Raw genomic sequence first — 18667 nt, forward strand, 5'->3', positions numbered from 1 at the left:
CAAGGGCTGATGCAAACGCATCACGGCCTGGCACCGCTCCCGGGTTTGCCCCGGTTACAAAAGGTCGCCCCGATCCCGGGGCCGACCTTCCCACTGCTGGGCAGCCGGGCACCCTGCTGCCCCTCATTCAAAGTTGTGCGAAGCTTTCTGGAAACGGTGTGTACGCGTCTGTGTGTGTGTGTGGCCGTTCCTCCTGCACGCCCTTTCGTCCATCCCCTCCGATGGGTTCCCAGCCCGATCTCTGAGCCCACTCATCTGGCCGTGAGCACCGCCACGCTCTCCTTCGGGATTGTGCTCTGGTGTGACTGTGCTCTGGTGCTGTCATGCAGCCAGAGCCCAGGGCAGGAGTGCTCCCAGGCAGCAGCATTACCCTCATATCCCCCAGCAGCTAATTACTCTTCACCTGCATAGCTCTCTTCTGAATAAACAGAAGGTGGGGGCATACCCCAACGGGGGCTGGAGGAAGGGGTGAGATTCCCATGCCGCCTCCCCTGCCTCCTCTGGGATATTCCCTTTCATTGCTTGTCACACGGCAGGAAGAGATGTAATGTGGTCCAGGTTGCCATGGCCAGGCTGGAGGATGATGTCCACTGTAGCCACAGTGGCACAGATCGCCCCTCACAGCCTCCGCACCTCAGTAGGCACAGGTGGGTGTATATGGGGCAGCGTGAGTCCCAAGGCACCACATCCACCTTTTCTTTCATAAATAGAACATTTTCACAGTCACTGACTATATCACTTGGACAGTCACTTAAGATGGTGCCTGTGCTGCTCGTTAGTACAGCGAGCACTTGTGCCGGGTGGACTCTGAAAACCCCAGCATCCATAACCGTGCTTTAAATTTCAGCATCCGAGCAGCACTTCCTTGGTAGGATGAGGGAGTTTTGGTCGTTTGTTCGTTTTGGTTTTCCTTTAGAGGAGCAACAGGTGGAATGCATTTCCAGGTTCCTGCTTAAGGAAGGGAGCGGTTTGCTTTTCCGTATCTCCTTACTGCTGTCTGGTATAACGATGCAGTTATGGCTTAGGGCTTCTCTGTAGCAGAATGAGCAACGTAATGGGAGAAATCTGTGGTTTGTGCAGGAGGGATGCCTGGCATCCCTATGTGAGAAGGGTGCTCTGCCTCTTTGTGCTCTCAAGGCGCACGGCCATTTCGTTCAACTTTATGAAGTCACTGAGCTCTGCTCTGCGTGACAGCGACAGGGCCCGAGGGAACGGCATGGAGCTGTGTCAGGGGAGGGGTGGCTGGGGGTCAGGGACAGGGGCTGCACCAGAGGGCGGTGGGCATGGAACGGGCTGCCCAGGGCTGTGGGCACGGCCCTGAGGGCCGGAGTTCAAGGAGAGTTTGGACACTGCTCTCAGACACAAGGTTTGGATTTCAGATGGTCCTGTATAGAGCCAGGAGTTGGACTCAGTGATCCTTGTGGGTCCCTTCCAACTTGAGTTATTCTATGAATCTGTGATATTTTATCAACATCGACTCTATCCTGTTTTACCACAGAGCAACCACTCAGGGTGACGGCTGCACAAAGCGTGCCCCGAACTCCACCGCAGTGCATCCACGAACCCCCAGAGCTGCCTTTTTCTCTGTGGTTCTTGCAGAGCCCAGCCAGAAGCAAGGTGACTCGCAGGCAGTGCCCCCACCTCCCCGTTGTGAAGAAGCAGCACAGAAGGCGAGAGGCAGCGTTTGCCGTTTCCAAAAAAGGGCTGGCTGCTCTGCCTCTGTCCCCATGCTACGTGCAGCAGGGACAGGCAGCCCGTCGACAGATTTTGGAGACGATAAAGAGCAAAGGGATGCACCAGCTCCTCCCCGCACAGCCATGCCTCAGGGAGGGCTGAGCGTGATGGTCCCCGCTTACATGCTCCCCACAGTGCCCTGCGCTGCTCTGGTTGTACTGCAGCCGGGCTGTGCCCAGCCCCAGGACGTGCTGCCCCAGAGCAGGGCCGGTCCCTTGGCACACACCGCAGTTGCTTTTTGGCAGCTGCAAGCACCGACCTCACCTCTCCCTTTTTACCCAGGCTCTGCACACGGTGGCCTCTGTAAGGAGCAAGTCCTCTAAGTGTGATGCAAGAGCTGTCTGCTTTTGTTTTTCTTTAAATTTGTCTTTTTCTGCTCCGTTTTCATGTTACAAGGAGATCCTCTCATTCTTACCCCCGCCAAGTACAAAAGAAATGACAGATTAGCCCCGAAGTATGGGAGCATCTTTCTTCTCCTCAATGGGAGGCACAAATTGAAGCTGACAGTTCCCTGGAAGCAGCGCAACCCACGGAGCAGCCACAATAACACATGCCATCTCCCAGCCCTTTTAAAGCCTCAGCCTTGCTGCTGAACGCCCTCTCTGCCAGCCTCAAGCTCCCCATGTGCTGCAGCCACCAGAGCCTCCCAGGTCAGGCAGCTGCTGGTGGGCCTTCAGCCACCGATTGATTTCAGATAATCGCTTCTCCGAGGCACTTTTAGTCTTTAATTCAACAAAACCCCACATGACACAACCACTTAGCTGCAACACCCAGAGATTGGTCAGACTTGGTTTTGTCCAAAAAATAGCACTGATGGGAAAACTTCAAGCCATCCGTCAACCCCAGAGAGGCTCGAGGAGTTGCAGCAGTGAAAACCTACGTAGTTGTCCCTGAATTGCTGGGTTTAGCTTCTCTGCCATGTATTCTTGTTGTCTTCACGCCCACAGAAGGTCAGCCTGGACCAACCCTACCTATTCATATTTAGCCATTCCTGTTCAAGCTGACCAAAGGGATAGAATCACAGAATCATTCAGGTTGGAAAGGACCACTAAGATCATTTAGTCCAACTACCAGCCCACCCCCCCATGCCCGCTGACCACATCCCTCAGTGCTACATCCACACATTCCTTGAACACCTCCAGGGACAGCGACTCCCTCACCTCCCTGGGCAGCCTGTGCCACTGCCTCACCACTCTTTCTGAGAAGAAATTTTTCCTAATACCCAACCTGAACCTCCCACGGCACAACTTGAGGTCATTGCCTCTTGTCGTATCACTGAACCTATTTACAGCGTTGGAGGCAGATAGGCAAATAAGCACCTGCAAATCCCTGTGGGAGGTTTGCACTTGGACAGATGGGGCAAGGCTAAGTACTGCTGCTGCCTTTCCCTCTCCCTGAGATGCCTCTGAGCAGCCCTCACTGCTTGTTCTGTCCCCCAGTACCTCTTCCTTCAGTTGAATTTCCCTTACACCTGCTGGAAGACTGAAGCAGCTGTGCTGAGGGCTGGTGTGGTTTGTGGAGCTGGTGCGTGGGAGTGTGTGAGGCTCCAGCCCTTGGTACGACCTGGGACAGGCAGGTAGCGAGGGGAATGTAGCTTTGCATTCACTGATGGGCATTTTTGGGTTGTATGGCAGTAGGGAAAAGACTTTTTCCTTAATGAAATAAGTTAACCTCCTCTCTTTGTCTCTAAATTACACATGTTTGTGCTTAAAACTGTAATTGTAGGGGCATCTGTTGCACCTTTGTGCAGTGACATCCCAGCAAGTGGTCTTTGGCCAGGACATCTTCCTGAGTGCGAAGGCACCTTCTCTGCCCATCACTGGAAGCATCACTGGGATACAGTAGCAGCAGCCATCCCAAATGTACGGGCAAGCTTGTGGGTGATGGAGCTGCTGTAAAAATACTGCTGCTCAGTCAAGTGTGTGATGGGTCAAGCTCTGCATGAATGAATGCCCTTTCCTTGTCTCGATCAGTACATCCGCAAAATGCCATTTTGTTGGTTCAGAGAAGGACTTGGGTTTTTGCACAGGGCTGATGGTGAGTTGGGGAGCAATTGGCTGTGAGGTGTTCTTTGAAGCATGAGGCATTATCCTGAATTCAGCGTAACGCTCACAAGCCACATCTATTTAGATAAATGCATCTTTTTAATAAGAATAGACATCTGCCAAAGTGAGCAGAGGGGACTGCTTGGTTTATCAGACGTTTAGATTAATGAATCCAAGAGCTGGAAACACTCATTAAATCATTTGTGCTACACAGAACCAAACCGAAGCCATATTAAAAATGGTAAGACCAGCTGATGCCATGGCTGGAGAATAATCAGCTTAAAAGTCCGCTAGCAAAGCCAAGGTTTTGCTTTCTTTGCAGTCATAGAGCAACGGGACCACAGAGCATTGCTGCAGGTGCAACCAAGTTGGAAGGGCTTGCAGTGCGTTTGGCTTCCGTACCCTGCACTGCAAGCAGAAGCTGCCCGATGTTCTTTCTAAGGATAGAGTCTTTGCAGTCTTGTTTTCCTGCACCCAGAACGGCAGCCCATGCCCATTGTTGCTGCTATGTGAATTGGAAAATACAGAAACCTCAACAGAGAACAAAATGAGGAGAGAGCAGGAGGGCAGTGGAGGACAGAGCACGGTGCCATGGCTGGGAAATTTTCATTGGCTTGCAATGGCCCCGGTGGGTTTCTTCTTTAAACGGCAGAACATGGAAAAGTGGGCCTGTCCTGAGATGCACGCAGCCTTCATTTATGCAACGAAAAGTTCCACCAGATAATTGCCTTGTAGTTCAGCAACATAACTGCTGTCAGATCTGTTTAATCCAGCCTCGGTTTATCTTTCGTGTCTCTGTATCTACAAAGACTTAAATGGTAACTAGTAGCAAGGCTGCAGTGTATGACGTTTGAAACTGGAGATATCTTTTTTTAATATTCACTCCAGTTGAAATTCACCAATTGAACTCAACTAGTTCTACTTACTGTATACTAAGGAGTCTCATCAGGTTTGCATTGGCCGTGTCTGTAGCAGTAAACTATATCAGCTTGGGGTTGTTCTCCAGAATTAATAGCAATAGGCACTGGAACAGGCTTCCCAGGCAACAGGCACTATTTCATCGTAATATAGATTCTGAGCCTCTTTTCTTTTAGCTTTTAGTTCTCCCTTGTCCTGTCGCTGTCAGACGATGTAAGAAGTCCCTCTCCCTCCTGTTTAAAAGCTCTTGTTTAAATACCATAAGGCCGCAATGAGGTTCCCCTAGAGCCTTCTCTTCTTCAGGCTGAACAAGCCCAACTCCCTCAAGCCTTTCTTCACAGAAGACTTGAAAAGGTTGTCATCAGAAAAATACCAACCTCTACCCTAACTTTAAATTAAAGAAGATATTTGAGGTCATCTACATCAGCTCTTGTCTAATGCAAGATTCAAGTTGTGAGTGCAGATGAGCTGAAGCCAAGGAACTGCAGTTCCATCAGAGTACACGGCCTCGCTGGGCTGTGCACGGACAGTGTTCCATTGTTTGATGTTCCAGAGAGGAACTTCAGCCGTACACCATGGCCAAGTATAAATGAAGTAACACAGGACTTCTATGGCAATGCTTTGGGAACAGACACACTTGTGAAGTGTTGGAAAGATTAAGTAAATAGATCGCTTTGGTGCTCACACCTGGGACAAAAACGTCTGGCTTTAAGGACAATGTTCTGTCCTAAACCGTGCAGCAGTGTGTCTTCAACAATATATTAATGGGCAGTGTGCCATTAAGACACTCCTGGAAACAGAACTATCATGTAAACATCGAAGGCATTTTAAGTCTCCCTAATCCCAAGTATTTAAAGAGGAGCAGCAAAGTGTTTGCATCTCATTAGCGGCTGAAAGGGTTTGACAACAGCGATGTTTTACTTTCAGGGATGAAAAGCCTGCCTCGCTTGTTTAATTTATCTCACGCCTGCTTATGCTAGTGTGAACCTGGAGGGGATACTGAGTATGGCAGTGGTTGGTTTGTCTTGGCTGGAGCAAACCCAATGACCCCTACAGCAGCCCACCACTTACCCACACCATCCTACAAAGAGCTCGGTGCGTTTACTTTCTTGTACAGGCAAAGAAGTGAGGGTTGTAGACAGAACTACTGGTGCGAAGTGAGAGGAGAAAGCAGCACTCTTCAAGGTGGTTTTGCATTAAACACTGCTACGCCACTGCTTTTCTCTCCTGACAAGGGGAAGATTTTTATGTCCACTGCTTACACGGTCTATGAAATCAGGTCACTCTCCTGCTTACGCCTGACGTACAGCTTTAGGTCAGTGCTCATCGTGGATTTTTGCCAAACGACTCCCACCAGTCACACGTCGTTACATCAGGGCTGGCTCACCCAGCTGCTCTTGGATCTCACTGCTGGGCTCATCCAAGGGTGACGGCTGGTCAGTAAGGGACAGCACTACTCGTGGCCACCGAGGGCTGCTGACTCCCCAGCTCCTCCCGTTAGCGCTGGCAGAAGTACAAGATGGCTTCATCACCTTTTGTGATCCCTGCCGAGAAGTTACAATTCTACCCAACGCATACGGGCAACCTTACAGTAGTCGCCTGCTTATGGTTGCGGAAGTAGAGAAGCAGCCTGACTGCTACCGGCAGTAATCCCACAGCCCATTCTGCATCCTGCTCGTTTTATTACTTCTCACCAGACCGCATCTTTTAGTACATCTCCTGCTACAGGGAGAGAGAACACCGCAGCACAAAGTCTGCTGCATTACTCCCCACAGCGCTGCCGAATGTCGGTGTGATTAAGCAAGGCACGGGCTGCTTGTGCTGAGGTGCTGCTGCAGATGCACTGAAAGCTGGCTTTCAAGCACAGGGAGATCATCCTCAGCTGATTTTCAGAAACGCTCTTCTTTATGTTATTTTCTTACACTCGAATGGCAGGGGGCTTCGCTTTTAATTAATCCTTTAACTGACACGGAGAACAATCAATGATGAGTAGGATTGGAGCTGACTTCCAATCAAAGATAATTCTGCATACCAGGGTTGGTTTTAAATGAATGAACATGGAATCTAATTAGACAGGCAGGCCCTGATCTCTCGGCCACGCTCCCGCGTGCCGTCCCAGCGCCGGTTCTGCTAAGCCACGCTAATACCGCCTGGATGTGGTCGCTCTGTACTCAGAGCACTGTAAGAGAACGGCATTAAGGACGGCCCTGGGTGTATTTCATGCTCACAGTTGCTCCAGCTGCCAGCGCGAAACAAATGTTGGAACTGAAAAAATGAGGTCAGCCACCGCGAACCCATCTGTCGTGTGTGGGAGCCATTTAGTCTCAGATTTATTTTCCTTGGGTTTATTACAGCAAAATAACTCCTGAGCGTTTCCCTCGCCTTATGTTTTCGGCATGTGCTAAACCAAAATTGAGGAAGATGCTGGAGGTGTTTCTCTGAGGGGGACTGAAGCAGAGGAAAGGGTTCCATGTGCCGGGAGCTCTGCCGAAGAGCAACCACAGCATGGCTGCGAGGCAGCAGCGTGCTGCTTTGCTGCAGCCGCCAGCAAAGCGATGGGAGAGACAGCAAAGAGAGGTTTTACTGGAAAACAAAAAAGCAAGTTAGACGTCCCCACGTTGAATTTGGCACTGTACTGGTGTAGCAGATTGATACGAGCTGAATTTGTGGAATTATGTTACAATGGGAGCATCAACCACCAACTCCCATATATACATAGGCACAGATGCCATCACCATTCTGCTGGTGACCTGAATGCTTAGCTTTCTTCTTATTACTGTTGTTACTGCTTTCTGGTTTATGTGCTTCATCCAGTCAGGTAGGAAGAGCAGAACAAACAGCATGAGCCACTCCAGATGGTAGACAACTTGGGTTTCAGCTCAGGCTGTCTTGTGATGAGCTAGCAAATACTGCAGCATTTCAGCTGAAAATGTCCTTACATACAACAGGAAAAATGTAATTCCATAAATGGAACAGTAAAGTACAAGTCTTGCTACTAGTATCAAGCCTTGGAAGGATATTATTTGACACCAAAGCTAAAATTTGTCACCCAAGTATCCGAAGCTAACAGTCATTTATTAGAAATAGGTAACAGCACCTTGTGCTCGCTTGCGGGGTTTTCTGCAATCAAGCAGAGCTCTCAGCTATGACTTAGGCAGGGCTAGAAAGGACACACAGGCACTTCCTTGTGCACTATAAAAACTGAATCCACCCAAACTGAAGATATAAAAATACAACTAACAAAAGAAAGTATCCCAGCAAAAGCAGAACTGTCAGCCAGCAGTGAGTCCACGCCTTTGAGGAGATCCCACTGGTCAGGAGACCCGATTCAGGCGGTGCTGCTTCCAACTCAGAGTCTTGGGACTGCAATGGGCTGACCAAAGATTGCCCCTTGTGCTGGAGCCAAAGAGGCTGCCTACTGCCTAGATGCCCACCCCAGCACAACCATGGCACTCCCACATCTCCCTTCAGAAGTAGAGGGAGCCAGCTTGTAGCTCCTCTCTGTGCAATACTGTTCTCCACAGCCATTCTGATAAGCCCACGTGGCTCTTTTTCTGTGCTAAAATTAACATTTGAAGCTCACAGATCTGCTGGCCTTTCACTGGCTGATGTAGGCTCGGGATGTGTGCTTGTCAGTGTAGCCATATGCTCCCATTTAGGAGAACCTCCGTCTTGGACTTTGATGGAACAAATGCACGTGATTTTGTTCTGGCAACCCAGAATAGTTCTTCAGATGGAGCTCAGATGTCTGTACCGCTCTAGCAAACCCTACCCTGCACAAGAAGTAGCAGCTTAGTCGCTGGGAGCATAGAGGTGCAACCAAAGTTGTACTGTATGTAATCCAGTCATCTTCTGATGCTTCCAGGAGATTCCATCCCACAGAAATGATCCTGACACATTCAGAAATTAGGAGCCTATGTGCTGATGCGTAAGAGATTTTGCCCTAAAAATGTTAACACTCCTGTAAGAGAGTTAATTTTCTTGTGGAAGTTTTTATAATGCTTTTGAGGGCTCTTACCCGTATATTATTGTCAGCCTTTTATATTAAAAATTAATCCACAAGAACGTCTAAATTGTCATCCAAGATACATACTTCTTTGCCTCCTAGGAGTCTGGGGAACATGGAAACAGTAAATTCCAGGTGGTGGTTTGGGCTACTGGCCATGCTGGCCTCATATTGCCAGGGTAATTCAATTAAGTCAGAAGGAAGAAAATGGGAAATTGATATTAATGATGACTAGATCGTAGACCACAGATGTGAACAGCACTAGCTGTCTTCATGGGAGGTTCAGGTTGGGTATAAGGAAAAATTCCTCCTCATAAAGAGCGGTGAGGCAGTGGCACAGGCTGCCCAGGGAGATGGTGGGGTCACTGTACCTGGGGGTGTTCAGGAACTGTGTGGATGTGGCACTGAGGGATGCGGTCAGCGGGTATGGTGGGGGTGGGCTGGTTGGAATAGATGGTCTTAGAGGTCTTTTCAAATCTTATTGATTCTGTGTGATTCCATGAATGTACACTGAATTAGCTTAGAATTGGACTGAGACAGAGTACAGAACTGAATTGTGCTCTTTGGATTTGTTCATGCAAAGCAGAAAGAATTGGCTTGCTGTGCGGAGGCCATGACTTGTAGGGGATAGCCAGTTTCTTCCCTTGTTATGCTTACTCTTTTGGAGGTGCACACTGCTAAATGAGATTTTATTGCAATAGAGCATTTTACCTTCTTACCTTTTTAGGTTAACAAGCTACTCTGATAAGCACACCATAATCCTTGACCCAGATAAGATATGAATATATTCTTTCATTATTCAGTAAGTTCCCAGTTCATCTGTTAGACATACCCCATTGCCAGGTTTTTGGTTAAGAGAGGTTCCTTGCATGCACAGCTGAGCCCTTTGGCTGCTGCCGCAATCTGCTCAGAGCACTTTAGTGGTCCCTCTCATCTTACCTTACCCCAAGCAATCATCACCAAATCTTAATGCATAGTCTTCAGACCGCAGATCAGATCAGATCTTCCCTGTGCAGATCAGCACAGGGAACATCAGACAAAACATCTCAGTATGGGGATTACATCTCTGCAGATCCAGAGGGGGCCTTGAGATGCGTGCCACGCAAAAAAATAAGATAGGAACAAAGGATTATCAAGGATCAGATTGGCCCTTGAATCTACCCCCACATTCCCATTTAATCAAGGATTATATTTAATCCAAAAGCATCGCCAAAGCTGCTGTGCTGCAAGCCCTCAGCTTCAGTTCCCTAACGCCCTACAGCAACCCCAAGACCTTGAGCCATAACTGCAGATGCTATGAGAGAGCGGGATCAACCATGGGCACCACTAACATGTATTTATTGGTGGTCTCTAGGTCAGTTAGAGGGGGAAAGCAAACAAAAAGGTCAGTCTTGATTTAGCAAGCATGTTTCCGACTGACTTTCCCATCTCTTAGCTTGAAACCTGCACTGTTTATCAGATGCATTGGCATTACGGGAGGTGCAAGTCCATTCAGAGGGTGACTGAAAGAGGGCAGCCCTGTGGAAGTGATGGGCTCGGCAGTCCCTTCTCCTCTCATTAGCTCAGGCTCAGCTGTTTCAGCTGTAAGGAGAGATGAGAGCAATGGGGCTTTATTTCTCCAGGGACAGAGGCACCATCAATTATCTGCCATTCCCTACCACACGCTGCCACTGAGTCAGGCAGGAAAAAATACTGATACAATTTCACCTTATTTATCCCTCAGCAGTGCTGCTAGACTCATTGCTCAGCTGCCACACACTTAGCACGGGCAATACTAATTGTATTAATTATGCACACACACACACACAGTACATGTTTATATTAGCAGGAGGTGGACTGATGATTTTGTAAAGTGAAACACTGGCGATTCATCAGCTATAGAGGTTTCAAAATGTCAGTCTGCTGGTTTGATCCACTGCAGAGGCAGAATCTTGAACCTCCAAAGCTTTTAATACCATTTCAGATGCACACTGTGCTTTAATATTGAGAGAAAAATGCATATTGTAACTAGAAGAGGGTAGCTTTATATCAGATAACTACTAACTGTGGGCTTAGAAACTTGATCACTACATTGGAGCACCACCAAAATCCCCTTGGAGCTGTGCATCTGCAGGGACAGCGATCAGTTCTATAACAGATCTGGGTGAGTCCTCGTGGACTGAGTCTTCCTGAAATTACCCCAGTGATTACATACACGCATACAATGAGGGTACAGCTGTATTACTAAACTCAGTGGTAGGCTTGTGTAGCACAGGGGCTTGTGAATGGTTTAATAATAAGCAGAAATATAACTGCTTTCCCACAGCATGGCAAATACTCATCACCCAAAGGGTATTTGCTAGATGTCATTATCATAAATAATCCATGAACGTGAACGTAGTGCCTGTGCAAATCTGGGCTAAGGGGCTGCTGCTTCCAGAGGGGGTCAGCGCAGCTGCGTGCGCTCAGCTGCAAACGTTTGAGACATTGGCAATGTTATGTTAAATCTTAATAGCAGAGTGTGTTTGTATGGTTGAGGCAAACTCTAACCTGATGAACATATATAGTGAGCATGAGCCAATGTGGGCTCTGAGTTCTGACTGTTTTATGCAATAGCAAAGCAGAAGTAGCTCCAGGCAGGTCTCCAGTTTGCATTTCAATTGCACTTCATCCACACTTCCTTTTGGTACTGTGAGAAAAGCCCTCACTACTAAAGCACTGCAAAGCCTCTGAGCACTTCAGCAAAACAAGTAAAATAAATAAATCAGTAAATTCCTTTTTCAAGATTGCTGCGTTTTTAAGCTTCTCCGAAACAAAAGAACTATGTTTTTATGGCCAACATAGCCGTGACTAGCACCCAGCATCAGGTTTGCTCTTGTTCCCCTCGTTTCCTGAGGGTTTGTGAGCTGATGTTTTTTGTCAGCGGGGTTTAGCTTCCACCCTCATATGTCACCAGATGCCTGCCAGGCTGTGCTGTCCATCCTGCTGGACACCCTCGAGGCTTTCTGCTCCTCTCAGAGGGGTTTGGGCTGGTTCTCAGAAGGGTTTTCACAGCATGATCACAGCTGCACAGTGAGCAAAATTAATACAACACCCCATTAGATGAACAGGGTGCAAGGTTTTGCTTCCAGGTTACAGCACTGGGCTGCTGAGGACAATTCTGTATCCCAGAGTTGATCCTAGCAGGTACCAGCACTGCTGCTGGGAGACAGTGGAGGTGGGAAGTGGTGGCTGGGGGCCGGACAACCGGCAGCCAGGGCTCACATCTGCAGATGCTCCTGTGGAGCTCTGCCATAAACCCATCACTCCTGCTCCTGTGCTCCAGGCACAAGGCCAGATGGGTTGGAACGGTCTCCAGCTATAAAAGTCTCCCAAAAATGGGGTCTGGCCACATCCAAGCTGCTTTCTGGAGTAGCTGGAGTAGCCTCTGGCCCGTGCTAATTCCCTAGAATTTGCCTGAGGACTGTTCAGGAAGGCTTTGGTTGGCATAGCTGGCTCGAGAGAGACCTCAGTGGTCGTTCTTGCCCAGATATGAGGCTGGATGGAGACAGAAACCTTTCCTGACTTCCCCAGGTAGATCACAGCGACCTGCTGGTCACAGCAGTGGAGAAAAATTGCCTTAAACACACCTATGACAAAGTCAAGGCTGCATCTGTGAGGGTCGCCCAGGTACAGGGTACTGATCAGTTCTCACTTCCAGATCTGGGAGATCGGTGCTGTTTGGGTTGTGTAATGGAGAAAATTTCACATCGCTAATAGTGCTGACAATTCTGAGGCTGGAAGAAATATTTTTGGCACAGCTCTTACAGAAATATTCCTGACAAAGCAGGAATACTTCTTGGGCAATACAATCTTCTCCAGAGAAAAGTAGCAGCTCGCCACGGTGCCGAATGCCACCTCGGGGAGTATTTGTCCAGCCTAGCATTACAAATCAAACATAACTGGACCGCGCACGACGTTTCCCCACATATTTGCTTTCTCCAGTGAGTGTTTGCCGTGGAGGCACTGCATAGCTCTGCTCCTTATCTGCAATAAATACGTTTGGCTGTGAAGGCTCAGGCTGCAAATCTGTGGTCCTCACACGTGGCTCCCCTTGGGGCACTCAGCTATGGATTGTTCTTCATTTGTGGGGACAAGAGGCTGCTTTAAATTTACCCACTGAGCCCCATAAGCTGCAGTGTCACAAAGCATCGGCTCCGTTGCCTGCAGGCAGCTCCAGCCCTGATACCTGAAGTCCTGCTGCAGCCCTGTCTCAGCCCCAGACTCATCCACAGCTGCTGGAGGAGATGCAGGGTGAAATGAACCGAGGGTATGGGGTGTGCCGGGGTCTGCTTCTAAAATAAATGGGAAAACAATATTTATGTTCAATTTTTGTCAGGTTATTTTAAGCTGGCTTAGTTTCTCCATGCGTTTCCCAGAGCAGTGGTGTTAGCACCCCAGGAAGGAAGGCGGTGCTGAACGGATGGGTCCTGTGGGATAGGGGAGCAACAGGGTCCTTCTTAGTTCACTGACCACCTCAGCATAGCATAGTGGCTAAGGGGTAGCACTTCTGGTGTAGCAGATGGTGACAGTGGAGCTGGGAGAGAAGCATGGCACGAATTGGGGCCGCTGCTGGGATTAGCACATCGCAGCAGCTGGTTACAAGCCCCACATCCAGGTCCTCATTGCAGCCACAGCACGGTTTTCATAGTCCAGGACAGGCATACAGCTGTACGGGCTGTAAGTCAGATGCTGAAACAGGGCCACTTCTTTTCTGAGGTGGGACAGTTTGGCAGCACAAATGAGCTGGTGAAACCCTCACCATTTCTGCTCTTTTCCATGAAAATAAGATATCCTTACAGGCACTCATGTAATTGATTCTGCCAACCGAGCAACAGACCTCAGCAGACGAGCTGGGGGTTGTGTTCATGCCCTGGCTCACAGCCCCTCCTGGGGTTGGGTTGCCCTTTCTCCTTTCTGATGCCCCTCCCTCACAGCACGCCTCCTGCCCACCCCGATCCCTCACCTTCCTTCCGTTGTTTTTCAGGAATATCCTCCCGGCTTCCAGAAATCATGTCAATAGGATCACATTCATTCTCTCCAGGAGGTCCTAATGGGATTATCAGGAGCCAGTCCTTTGCTGGCTTCAGCGGTCTGCAAGAGAGACGCTCCAGGCAAGTACCCTGTTCTTTAAGTGGCATTTCACAGTCAGGTGCTAAAGGGGCCTGGGGGTTTAGAAGGTGGAAGAGAGGTGAGACAGAACTTCCTTCTCCCCAGCTAGCAGGAATAAATCTAATAAGGCTAAAATCTCCTTACATATCGTCCACGTCATTAAGCTGTTACCCTGCGTCTTGACTACCAAGTGCTTCCCCTCCACCCTTAACACAAGGCTTCCTCACATGCCTCAGAGTTGTGAGAACATTTCAGAGAATAATTTTAATTTCCTCACTTATGCAGCAATCTTTTCACAAGTGAAATGCTTTCCACCACCCCCAGCTTCACACTGCTGCTACCTAAAAGTCAGTTTTCTCATTGCTGCTGTGAAGTCAAAGCAGCCCCATTTTCTTTTTTTGCAGGGCTGCTTCAGCATTCTGCTGGAAGCAGATCCTGGTGCATAGCCTTTCCCTGCATGGTCCTTTGGCTAGATGAGACCTCCGGCTTTGAGCCACGCACTTTACTGGGTCAGCCAGATGCCTCCAGAGGCTGCTTTCCAATTAGTTTCAACTTGTGTGAACCCCACCAAGCTCCAGATGGCCAGTTAGCAGTCAGGGAGGAGCCACAGGGTGCGGAGGTCACCTCCCAATTGCCAGCAGTAGGGTTAGATGCTGACCTACAGGAGGGGAGCCAAAGAGCCACCTACATGCAGCACAGCTGTCCTCCATTTGTGGTCCACAGTCAAGACCAGCAGCGTGATAGAAAATCATACAATAACTCGAGTTGGAAAGGACCCACAGGGATCATCAAGTCCAACTCCTGCTCCACACAGGACCACCCAAAATTCAAATCCTATGTCTCAGAATGTTGTCTTGAACTCTGGCAGCCCATTCCATGCCCACCACCCTCTGCTGCAGCCCCTGTCCCTGACCCCCAGCTGCCCCTCCCCTGACACAGCTCCATGCCTTTCCCTCAGGCCCTGTCGCTGTCACACAGAGCAGAGCTCAGCGCTGCCCTCCGCTCTCTGTGAGGAGCTGCAGCCGCCATGAGGCGCCCAGACACACACGTAACCAATCCCCAGTCTTAGGAGCCTCCAGACTTTACACCTGACATTATCTAGGCACTCCTTTGCTCTTAGCCCTTTTGTGGCTGAGTCTAAGCAGCAGGAGGCAGGACAGGCACGGGATAAGAGAGAGAAATGCCTGATGAGCCTGGGACTTCATATCTGGGAAAGGCAACTGGCACATCAAAAGCTGACAGCACACATCCCAGGCTGCTCAGGCCGCTCAACCTGTAAACAAACACAGCCCTTTAAGCGGCCCGCACATGAGCAGAACCATTTCTCCGGCACAGATAAAATCAGGAAGATTTCTTTAAGCTATGCTTCTTTGAGATTGTTATGATTTATAGGGATTTTCTCCTCTTTTATGTTCGCTTTGCAGGTGTAACTCTTTTATTGAAAATTCCTCTGCGCTCAAGAAGCCCCAAGCGAAGGTGAAGAAAATGCATAATCTGGGCCACAAGAACAGCACCACCCCCAAGGAACCCCAGCCCAAAAGAATGGAAGAGGTCTACAGGGCCTTGAAGAATGGCCTGGAGTAAGAGCCTTTTATTGTGCTTGTTGACTGAAGCTTTCTGGGACGTTTTAGCACCTAGAAAAACATTTGACAGATCCTTAACGATAGAGTAATGTACCTGTTGGAGTAATGCTTGGGACTGGAAACGTGTGTAGGGAAAAATCAGTCCAGAATTCCAATTCTGTTTGCTTGAAAAAGTCCCAAGGACAGGGATTTCAACAGTAGATCTATTTTTTTTCCTCCAGGTTTCCTGGAGTCATATCAGAAGCGTACATCACGCTTAAGATAATGCTTCTGGTGATAAGAGCTTTTACCAGCCAGACACGATAGCAGCAATTGGAAGGCACCAGCCTGTAAACTAAGCAGCAGATAGCTTACTTGAAAGTGGTTGTTTCAACATCAGGAAAACACCGGGCTGCTTAAACAAGCGGCTTCTACTTATTCTGAGAAAGACAGCAGGGAAACTGTTTTTAGAACAGATCAATACAGATCAACTTTTCGAGGAAGGCCATTTGTTGCAGAGATTTCCTTGTATAGCGCTCAGGAAGCGGCTCCGTGACATGCTGCAGAGCTCACGCCTCCCTTCTCTGGTTTGTGTTTACAGCGAGTATCTGGAAGTGCACCAGACAGAGCTGGACAAGCTGACTGCTCAGTTAAAAGACATGAGAAGAAACTCACGCCTGGTACGTGTCATACTTGTGACCGTGTAGAGAAGCACGGTACCCATCCAGAGGTACTGGAAGAAGCATGGGCTGGGAGTGGGGAACTGGGCATGTGCGTGCATGATCTCTGTCCCTTCCAGCTCTCATCTTGGTTTCGATTTCTATTCACTGATAAACATTATTGTCTCACAGTGCTCTGGCACCGTTGTGATGCAAAATAAATCACGGTTTCATCTTCTCTGTTGCAGGGAGTCCTGTATGATTTAGATAAGGTACGTTACCCTTTTTAACATTTCTTGCAAGGTAGCATTAGTATTTGTATGATGTATGGAGCTGGAAACTCTCAGCCAGCTCTAATAACCAGGCTGATGTCATGGATACAGGAGTTACCTGCAAGCCATGGAATCAATTGCCTTGTGCAACTTTGCCCTGTAAACCCCAGGTGGGTGGGAGGCTGGCGAGGGCACATCCTGGGTGTCTGCAGACCAACACCAGAGGGATGAACCAAGGGCTCAAGCAGCTGCCTTTCCTCTTGCATTATGCACTTCAGAGTGAGGGCCAGCCAGCACTCCATTGTATGGACATTCACAAAGAGCAGGACAGAGGCGGGCTTGCTGGTAGCTGCCCTTGGGGTAGCTCTAGCCTGTGTGGTCACTGCTCACTCCTGCTCTGGCCACTGCTGGGGGAGAACAAACTGAAGAATTGAAAGTATTCTTTCCCTGTGGGAAATTTTGGCTGGAAAAAATAAAAAATAAAAGCCCTCAAAAGCTTTTCCTGAACTATCTGGCTTTTTTTTTTTTTCAGCCAAAAGGCCAAGCTAGATTTTGCTTGGAAAAGCAAAAGGAAAAGAATAGGTTTTGAAATGCAAAATCTCATCAGTTTTAATACAGGTTTTCAAAGTAGTGAAAACATGAAGGTTTAAGCCAAAAGTCCTCAGCTCTTTAATTTCAAATTAACCAGGAAACTTGCATCAAAGAAAATTGATGCAGACTCCATCAGGTAGCATGTTTTTGTACCCAAAAGTGTATTATGTACAGATAGCAGTGAACTCCATTTACAGCAGCAGCTTAATCACAGTAAGGTGGGACAGTTGATGCTGGATTCGTGGGCAGCAATGCCTTGCGTGCATTATAGAGGAGTTCCTCAGACTCCTGGGGATCTGAAGACACAAGCTAGTGTGGAGATATATTGCAGATGTGTTCACATGTGCCTCACTCTCTGCCTTTCTGTTTCCCCCAGCAAATCAAAGCAGTCGAGCGGTACATGAGGAGGCTGGAGTTCCACATCAGCAAGGTAACGAGCACCCCAAGCATGTCCTACATTAGAAAAAACAAACCCTGGGCCTACTACTGCCCCCTCCCTCCACCTTCCAGGGAGGTGGATTTGACAAAGCCTCTCCCACATTCAGTATTCTTGCTCTAACAGCTTGGTGGTCAGAGATAAGGAGGGTTTTCACTGGTGTCCAGCTGCTCTCCATGCCCCACAACACTCCCATGCACCGTTAGCCATACTGAGAACATAGGAGCAGATGCTTACTGGGGCAAGTCTCTCAGAGCATGCTTATTTCTAAACTATGGGTAAAAGTGGAGTTACAGTTGAAAGTCATCCAAGTTCTCCAGCTGTAACTCCACAGCACACCACATCTAGGATGTTTTTGCTGGTCTCGGTCATCTTGGTTTTTGCTGCTAAATCTTCTGCTGCATGGTTTGGTGGGCTCACATGCACTTGATTGCATTGGTGAGAATGAGTCTCTTGTACCCAGCAGAGGCGCTTGTGATTTATACCTATACAGTTTAGAGTTGGACGAGGCCCACGACATGCGTTCTCTTGGTTATAAACATATCTGCTAGCTATGGGTTACTTTTCTGAGCCTGACAAAAGAAGGAATTATTTCTGATGGATGAAATGCCTTTTGAGAGCCATTTGAAAAGCGCTCATACAGCTTGAAGTGCTCCAATTATGACAGCCCATCCAAACCTTTTAATTTTGTGTTCTCTTACTCTGAGAGCTGAAAAAAGTCACCAGGCAATAGGCTGAAATTTTGTTCCCCCAGCCACTTTCTCTCTTGCTGGCAACATGAATGGCAAAATTATTGCTTGGAGAACATTTCCATTCAAGGCCTTCCCACTCCAGCCCTCTCGGAGCTAATGGTTTCTATGCTTATAATAGGAATGAAAAGCACCTAACACAAGAGGATAACGCTGGTCACCTGAGCACATTAGTTCTCTTTCTGTAACCCACAGCAACAGAGGCAGGAGGAGCAGAGCTGCACTGCATTAAAACTTGTGGGCTTGTTCAGGTGACAGCACAGTTTTGTTTCAGATGCCGGAGGGCTCTTTCAACCCTGTGCTGAACAAGGCCACCAGCTATACTGGAAGCAAAGGGTGGGAAACAGCATGCAGCAGCAGACCACACTCATTTATCGGGGCAGATGAGTACGTTTCTCACTGTTCAGGATAGCAGCTCAGTGCTCCAGCCTGATGGCAGGAGTCAACTCCAAGCAATGGCAGTTTATAGGAGCTGTCTTTAGCATAGGGAACAGTGCAGACTTACAAGAGGTAAAGCGGTGAGTACATCGCCAAGAAGGCTTTTCCTGTAACTTTTAGAAGGCAG

At 48.5% G+C, this 18667-nt stretch overlaps 1 protein-coding gene across 4 annotated transcripts in view; it reads left to right on the plus strand.

Annotated features, from left to right (window-relative positions):
- FAM65B (family with sequence similarity 65, member B) overlaps nt 1-18667 on the plus strand; it is a 57615-nt gene that overhangs the window by 13857 nt on the left and 25091 nt on the right. For all 4 annotated transcript variants that reach the window (XM_025147283.3, XM_040684568.2, XM_040684558.2 and 1 more), the window contains exons 2-6: nt 13709-13835; nt 15258-15413; nt 15997-16075; nt 16303-16326; nt 17294-17347. In XM_025147283.3, the coding sequence (XP_025003051.2) occupies nt 13709-13835; nt 15258-15413; nt 15997-16075; nt 16303-16326; nt 17294-17347 (440 nt within the window). The remainder of the gene's footprint in view (nt 1-13708; nt 13836-15257; nt 15414-15996; nt 16076-16302; nt 16327-17293; nt 17348-18667) is intronic.

This window comes from Gallus gallus, chromosome 2, assembly GCF_016699485.2.
Source record: "Gallus gallus isolate bGalGal1 chromosome 2, bGalGal1.mat.broiler.GRCg7b, whole genome shotgun sequence".
In the NCBI taxonomy this organism is placed as follows: Eukaryota; Metazoa; Chordata; class Aves; order Galliformes; family Phasianidae; genus Gallus; species Gallus gallus.